An 8956-nucleotide genomic window follows, 5' to 3' on the forward strand; every position below is an offset into this window, starting at 1 on the left:
AACCGAAACTCTGTACAAATACATAGAAATTAAACAACAGGCTCCTGAATGACCTATGGGTCTAAGAAGTAATTAAACAGGAAATCAAAAATTTCTAGATACCGACCAAAATAAAGACCCATCATATCAAAATCTGTGGGATACTGCAAAGCAGTATAAAGAGGGAAGTTTATAGCAATAAATGCTTACATCAAAGAAAAAAATAAAATAGAAAGATTTCAAGTAAACAACCTGATGCTACCCCCAAAAGAACTAGAAAAACAAGAAAATCTAATCCCAAAGCTAGTACACAGAAACAAATAATTAAGATCAGAGCAGAACTAAATGAAAGAGACCCCCAAAATGATACAAAAGATCAATGAAACAAAAAGTCTGTTTTTTGAGAAGATAAACAGACAAACCATTAGTGAGGTTAACCAAAAAAGAAGAGAGAAGAACCAAATTACAAAAATCAGAAGTGAAAAAGGAGACATTCCACAACGGATTCCACAGAAATAAAAAAAATCATTAGGGACTATTACAAACAACTATATGCTAACAAGTTTGAAAACATGAAGGAAATGGATAAATGTCTAGACACATACAAACTACAAAGACTGAACCAAGAAGAAATAGAAAACCTGAACAGACCAATAACAAGCCATGAGATTGAAAAAGGAATCAGTAGTCTCCCAACAAAGAAAAGCCCATCACAGCTCTGTTTACAATAGCCAAGACATGGAACCAACCTAAATGTCCATCAATGGATGACTGGATAAGGAAACTGTGGTATAAATATGCCATGGAATACTACTCTGCCATAAAAAAGAATGAAATACTCCCATTTGCAACAGCATGGATGAGCCTGGAGAAACTTATGTTGAGTGAAGTAAGCAAAGCACAGAGGGATAAATACCACATGTACTCACTCATAAGTGGGAGCTAAGAGAGAAAGAAGGAAGGAAAGAAAGACCACAGTGGTGCGCTGGACTTGCAGAGGGAGAGAGCATACCTAGGAATACAAATCAGAGTGTGGGGGAAGAGGGGAAGGGTTGGGAAGTTGGGGAGAATTAGGTGGGGGACAGGGGGTATGAATGCAATTTGTGGTAATGGGTATGCTGCTAGTATGAATCTGCCCCTCACATCATGTTCACAAGGGGTGACAATTAGCTTTGTATCTCATGAATATTCATAACCAATAAAAAGAAAAGGGGGAAAAAAAAAAAAAGAAAAAGGAAAAGCACTGGACCGGATGGCTTTACTGCTGAATTCTACCAAAACTTTAAAGAGGAATTAATACCAATTCTCTTCAAAGTATTTCAAAAAATTGAAACAGAGGCTACTCTCCCAAACTTATTCTATGAGGCCAGCATCACCTTGAATCCCAAACCAAAGATATAACAAAAAAAGAAAACTATAGGTCAATATCTCTGAAGAACATAGACACAAAATTCATCAACAAATATCAGCAATCAGAACACAGCAGCACATCCAAAAAATTATACACCACAATCAAGTAGGATTCATACCAGAGATGCAAGGATAGTTCAATAAATGCAAGTAAATAAATGTGATATACCACCACAACAAAATCAGGGACAATAACCATACGAATATCTCAATAGATGCAGAAAAAGCATTTGACAAAATTCAGTATCTCTTCGTAATAAAGACTCTCAACAAATCTGGTATAGAAGGAAAGTATCTCAACACAATAAAAACAGTATTTGAAAAACCCACCAATATCATCCTGAATGGGAAAAATCTGAAGGCTTTTCCCTTCAGAACAGAAACAAGACAAGGACGCCCACTCTTACCACTCCTATTTAACGTAGTATTGGAAGTACTAGCCAGAGCTATCAGACAAGAGAAAGAAATAAAAGGCATCCAGATTGGAAAAGACAAGGTCAAACTGTCCCTGTTTGTAGATGACATGATCCTTTATATAGAAAAACCTAAACACTCAACTAAATAACTCTTAGAGTTGATTAACAAATCAGTACAGTTGCAGGATATAAAATCAGCACCACCAAATCTGTTGCATATATATTCTCCAATAATTAACTAACAGAAAGAGAAATCAAGAAAGTAAGCCCATTTAGTATAGTCACCAAAATCAATCAATCAATCAATAAAAACAAACAACCCCCCCCAACCTAGGAATCAATTTAGCTAAAGAGGTGAAAGATGTCTAGAATGAGAACTACAAATCACTACTGAAAGAAATTAAAGACACAAAAAGAAAGACATTCCATGCTCTGAATTAGAAGAATCATGTTGTGAAAATGTCCATACTTTCCAAAGCGATCTACAGGTTCAATGCAATTTTCATCAAAACACCAATGACATTCTTCACAGAAATGAGAAAAATAATCCTAACGTTCATACAGAACAAAAGAATGCCCCAAATAGGCAAAGCAATCCTGAGCAAAAAAAACAAAAAAACAAAACAAAACAAAACAAAACAAAAAACCCCAACCAAACACAAAACCAAAAAACTCTGGAGGCATAACACTACCTGACTTCAAATTATAATATAAAGCTATAATAACCAAAACAGCATGGTAGTGGCATAAATATAGACATTCGGACCAATGCAACAGAATAGAGAACCCAGAAATCAACCTACAGATTTACAGCCAACTGATATTTGACAAAATCAACAAGAACATACAATAGGGAAAGGACTGCCTCTTCAAAAAATGGTGCCGGGAACATTGGACATCCATATGCAGAAGAATGAAACTAGGCCTGCTCCTCTCACCACATAGAGAAAGTAACTCAAAATGGATTAAAGACTTAAGCATAAGACCTGAAACTATAAAACTACTAATGGAAAACATAGGGGAAACAATTTGGGAAGTTGGACTGGGCAAACACTGTATGATTAAGAGCCCCAAAGCACAAACAACAAAAGAAAAGATAAACAAACGGGATTATATCAAACTAAAAAGTTTCTGCACATCAAAGGAAACAATCAATGGAGTGAAATAGCCTACAGAATGGGAGAAAATATTTGCCAAGTATACATCTCACAAGGGATTAATATCCAGAACATACAAGGAACTCAAACACCTATATGGTAAAGATAACAGAAATAACCCAATTAAAGAATGGGCAAAGGAGCCAAATAAACATTTTTTGAAGGAAGACATACAAATGGCCAACAGGGACTTAAATAAATGCTCATCACTTATCATCAGGGAAATGCAAATTAAAACCACATTGAGATATCATCTCATCCTAGTTAGACTGGCTATAATCAAAAAGGCTAAGAATAACAAATGCTGGCAAGGATGTGCAGAGATACAAACTCTCCTACACTGTTGGTGGGACTGTAAATTAGTGCAGCCACTATGGAAAACTGTATGGAGTTTTCTCAAGCAACTACAGATAGATCTATCATATGGTTCAGCAATCCCACTTCTGGGTATATACCCAAAGAATGGAAATCATTATGTTGAAGAGATACCTGCATTCTCATGTTCATTGCAGCTCTATTTACAATAGCCACAATATGAAACCAACCTAAATGCCCATCGATGGATGACTCTATAAGGAAAATGTGGTATATATACACAATGGAATACTACTCAGCCATAAAAAAGAATGAATTCTGCCATTCACAGCAACATGGAGGAGCTTGGAGAAGATTATGTTAAGTGAAATAAGCCAGGCACAGAGAAAAAAATACCACATGTCCTGACTCATAAGTGGGAGCTAAGAGAGACATAAGGAAGGAAAGAAAGACCACAGTGGTGTATTGGACTTGGAGAGGGAGAGAACATACCTAGGGTTGTTGGGGGTGGAACGGGGGTGGGGAGGTAGATCAGGGTAGAGGGTGGGTTGGGATCATGGGGAATGGTTGCAGTTTGTGGTAATGGGCATGCTGATAGTATTGATCTGATCATCTTGGACATACAGGTGGCAGTGGTCAGCTTTATGCCCCATGAATATGCATAATCAATAAAAAACAAAACAAAGCTAAAAAAACATTTTTTGGAAGAAATGTAATGAAAAATGAGCGAAAACACATGGGAAGAGAGTATATATAGGAAGATACTACAAAAAGTTCATGGAGAAATAAAACTGAAAGAGAATTTGAATTTTTCCAACTTTTTGAAATACCCTCGTACATTCCAATCAGACTAGATTAAAAAGGGAAACTGAATTATATGCCCTTTACAAGATGCATATCGTACATATGTAAGAAAATAGGTGGAAATCAAAGGGAAAAACGTTGTTTCATGAAAATAAATCATAAAAAAGACAATGTGGCTATTAAGCTCAGAAAAAGTAGAATTCTTATCCAGGGACTTTACCAGCAGTAAAAGAGCATTGCTTAACGATGAAATGGGTGAGCAACTATCACACAAGGCAAAGGAGAAGACATTTCTGTCCTCCAATGACTTACAGTTTAGGAGAAGGAATAAGTACATATATACATGAGTGATGCAGAGGGAAGGATTTGAAAGGCCTCAGAAGAGTGATATGAATTCTGACTGGAATTTTGGTTGAAATGGCATTGAAATTATAGATGTTGTCATCTAATCATGAACATGAAATATCTACTCCATAAAGTTCTTGGGCATTCCTTATAAGGTTAATTCCAGTTCATGTTGCTTTTATGAATGGATCCCTATTTTGTAGTTGGTTTTGCTGGTACAGAGGAACACTTTAGATTTTTCAAATTGATTTTATAAAACTTACTGATTTGTTTTAATAGCTCTAATAATTATTTCTGTTGGTATAGAATTTCAGCATATAAACCTTTTGAAATTAAGGAAGTTCCAAGCTTTCTAATCCTAGTCTCAGGAAATGTTTCACTTTGTTTCAGTTTTTCAATAATAAACAGACATTAAACTTTGTCAAAAAAAAAAAAAAAAAAAAAAGCACGTGAGACATTATGAGAAACGTACATTGTGCCATAAAGCAAATCTCAGTGACAAAAATTATAATGCAGGCTCAAAATCCAGGATCTTGTAGTTATCATCACCTCCCTATTTAGACCACAACAGACCATTCTTATTCAAGCAGAAGAGGAATAGGAGGCACATGGCAATCACTAGTTCACAGCAATTTTGAATTCAATTGCCAGCATCCTCTACTCTGGCAGCAGAGAATGCTCCTTTATTGAAGCCCAGTTATGCTCTCTGGGACTGGTTTTCCGATCCATAGTTATCTGCAGATATTGGCTGCACTCTCTGGATCTATTCTCTGAGAAGTTCATCCATTTGTATAAAAAAATGGGGATGATAGTCCTACTTCATAGGAGTTTTGAAAATTAATGGAACATATATGTATATATGTTGCAATGTGTTATATATATTTATATATATTTATGGGACATAGTAAAACCTTTTTTAAAAATGCAGTCCCAAAGGGGCAAAGTAAAACTTTATTGCTGTTAGCTATTGCTAATAACTGGTATTAGGCCTCATGGTCAGTTCAGCATAAGCACAGCAATGTTAACCCCTTCCTCACCCTGCCCCCCGTCCCCTCCCTTTCTAAGTAAAATGCTTTCCGAGAAAAACTGTATTTTGTGCAAAACAGAATCTTGAGCAAAACAGGAAAACTGCAGAGCTGCTGCAAAGTGCTGAATGCTCAGCTACAAAACCCCTTCCCCATATTCAAACCCTATAAAATCTTTATTAGTCTGTATGGAGGCAGGAACTGATCTTTCAGTCTCCCCTCCAGGTTTGCTGGAAATAAACTCCCTAATGTGGTAAGCATTTGGCTTGGAGTCCTTTGATCTCTTTATCTCGCCAACCTAACAATTGGTATTTGAAAACATAAATTTAAGACTGCATACTATTTCTTTAAACTGTAATTATTTAACCAATACTTTATTTTAGAGAAATTGAATTGTTAGCTTATTTTTCGCTTTTATAGGTAATAGTATAATAAACAACCTTTGTCTGATTATTCCCTGTTTGCACCTAACACTCAAGGTCCTTCTCTTCCCTGCCCTGTGTCCCAAGAAGCGGACATCTGTGGACTGAATCAGCCAGTCTCCCTGCCTTCTTGCTGCCAGTTGGGTTTGGCCAATTAAAGACAAGGCAAGAGATGAAAGGCTTTGAGCAGAGAGAGGTAGGGGTATTTACCTTCTTGCGTGGCCAAGTTCTGTCAATAGTTGATTTATTTTTCTAAAGCCGCAGTTCCTACCAAGTGGTTTCTCCCTGTAGATATAGCTGTCACTATATCTGATAATACTGTACCCGACTATTGTGTACTTTTATTTATTTATTTTTTATTTTATCAGTATACAATTTAGTTGATATTTGTGTCTCTTTACCGATTCCTCCCTCCTCCCTCCCTCTCCTCCTCCCACCCAGCAACATCATATCTGTTCACTTGTCTTAACAAGTTCAAGGACTCGTGATTGTTGTGTCTTCTTCCCCATCCCCACTTGTTTGTGTATTTATTTATTTATTTTTAGCTCCCACAAATAAGTAAGAACATGTGTGTACCCTACTTTTTGCCTTCTAGGTCTAGGGGTGATAATGGCTTCCCAATATTACTAATACGTAAGTGCATTGCTATGTCTTGTTGGTTCCCTCACTCACAACCACTGCAGATAATTCTTTATTACTTTTTTTTTTTTCAGTTAAAACCTACTGAATGAGTTATCTCTTTCCAGTTGATAGTGGAATACAGTCTTATACTTGCCAGTTTATATTACTTTAGGTTCATTCACTTATATATTTCTTTCCTCGGAAAAAAATTGTTGACTCAAATGGTAGAAACATTTTAAAGGTTGTTGGCACATATACATAAATAGTATACATATCATTTATGCCACTTTTTCAAATAACCCAATTAAAAAATGGGCAAAAACCATGAATAGGCATTTCTCAAAAGAAGACATGCAAATGGTCAACAAGCACATGAAAAAAATGCTCAACATCACTAATCATCAGGGAAATGCAAATTAAAACCACAATAAGATATCATCTCACTCTAGTTAGAATGGCTATTATCAAAAGGACAGAAAACAATAAATGCTGGTGAGGATGTGGAGAAAAGGAAACCCTTATGCATTGTTGGTGGGATTATAAATTGGCACAGCCACTGTGGAAAACAGTATAGAGTTTCCTCAGATATCTAATAATTGAACTACCTTAGGACCCAGCAATCCCGCTACTGACTATATACCCAAAGGAAATGAAATCAGTATTTTGAAGAGACACCTGCACTTCCATATTCATTTCAACACTATTCACAATATCCAAGAGATGGAATCAACCATCAATGGATGAATGGATAAGTGCCCATCAATGGATGAATGGATAAAGAAAAAAAAACCACTGTGCTATATATATACAATGGAATACTACTTAGCTATAAAAAGAAATGATATCCTATCATTAGCAGCAACATGTATGTAACTGGAAACCACCATGTTAAGTGAAGTAAGCCAGACAGAGAAAGATAAATACCACATGATTTCACTCATATGTGGATTCTAAAGAAAAAGTGGTTCTCACAGAAGTAGAGAGTAGAATAATTGTTACCAGAGGCCAGGCAGCGGGGAGGGGAACCTATGGATTAACAGGTACAAAGCTATGCTATCTACCTTAAGCGAATCAATGTATGGTATATGTATTTATCAAAACAATACACTGTACCCCACAAATATACACAAATAAATGTTAAAATAAAAAATTCCTCTTTTAAAAATCCATTTTAATATCAACTGATATTAACTGGAGAAATCCCAGTTGCATAGAGATTTGCATGTGCTGGAATCAAACCTTTGCCTGATAGGCTGTACCCTCCAGTATTCTAGCTTTTCTGGGAATGGTAATGCCTGGTAAGAACCCTCCCTATGGCCCCTTTCATCTCACTGTTCCTCAGGGTGTAGATGAGTGGGTTGAGCAGTGGGGTTCCCATTGTGTACACCAGTGAGATGAACTGATCTTGCTTGGGGTAGTAGCTGGAGTTGGGGCGCAGGTACATGAAGGCACAACAGCCATACTGCAGCAGCACCACAGTGAGGTGGGAGGAACAGGTGGAGAAGGCCCGGTGGCGGCCAGCTGCTGAGTGGATCTTGAGCATAGCAGCCACAATAAAGGCATAGGAGGTGGCAATGAGGAAGAAAGGGACAGCAATGGCTAGCGTGGCTGCCAGCATCACTGACTGCTCGTGGATGTGGCTGTTGGCACAAACAAGATGCATGACTGGTGGCACATCACAAAAGAAGTGCTCGATACCCCGAGCCCGGCAAAATGGCAGAGAGAAGATGAAGACCACCAGCTGTAGGGATAGGAACAAGCCGATGACCACAGAGGCCACAACCAAGCGGACACAAAGAGTCAGAGTCATGACGAGAGGGTACCGTAAGGGGTGGCAAATGGCAACATATCGGTCATAGGCCATGACCGCCAAGAGGAAGCAATCAGCACTGCCAAGTCCAATGAAGAAAACCATCTGAGTGGCACAGCCCAGGAGGGTAGTGGTCTTCTCTGACTGTAGGGTGTTGGCCAGGATGTGGGGCACCACCACAGCAGTGTAGCATATTTCTACCCCTGAGAGGCTGCCCAGGAAATAGTACATGGGCCTGTGCAAACGGGCTTCTGTCTGGATGGACAACACAATGAGGATGTTCCCAGTGGTGATAAATGCATAAACCAGGCTGACCCCAAGGAAGGACAGGATACGTAGCTCTGGGCAGGAGGGATAAGCCAGGAACACAAACTCCATCAACACTGAGCTATTTTTCCAGGTCATTGGGCTAACAGCTCTTCTCTGTTAAGAGTTACAAGAACAGAAGAAAGAATTAGACTGACAATATATTAGTTCACACTTTGAGCCATGAATTTAATCTAAGCAGGGTTGGAGATAAAAACAAGAAGGGTCAGTTTTTACCAGTTTCTACAAGTTCTTTTTTTCCTCCACTTTTACTGAGTCTTTCTACATAAGTATCCACAGATAAATTTCTGTTAAGTGTTGGGCCAAATTATCTAAGAGCTATTGA

General features: G+C 37.8%; 1 protein-coding gene across 1 annotated transcript; it reads right to left on the minus strand.

The window, feature by feature from the left end:
- Positions 1-7764: 7764 nt before the first annotated feature.
- Positions 7765-8709, minus strand: LOC134377337 (olfactory receptor 10W1). Its single transcript, XM_063095991.1, has one exon. The coding sequence runs from the start codon at positions 8707-8709 to the stop codon at positions 7765-7767; it is 945 nt and encodes a 314-aa protein (XP_062952061.1).
- Between the last annotated feature and the right edge of the window lie 247 nt (positions 8710-8956).

Source organism: Cynocephalus volans, chromosome 4 (assembly GCF_027409185.1).
Source record: "Cynocephalus volans isolate mCynVol1 chromosome 4, mCynVol1.pri, whole genome shotgun sequence".
Lineage (NCBI taxonomy): Eukaryota > Metazoa > Chordata > Mammalia > Dermoptera > Cynocephalidae > Cynocephalus > Cynocephalus volans.

Bases quoted from the DNA above. Each gene is read 5' to 3' on its own strand.
- LOC134377337 (XM_063095991.1), bottom strand. From the start codon at position 8,709: ATGACCTGGAAAAATAGCTCAGTGTTGATGGAGTTTGTGTTCCTGGCT.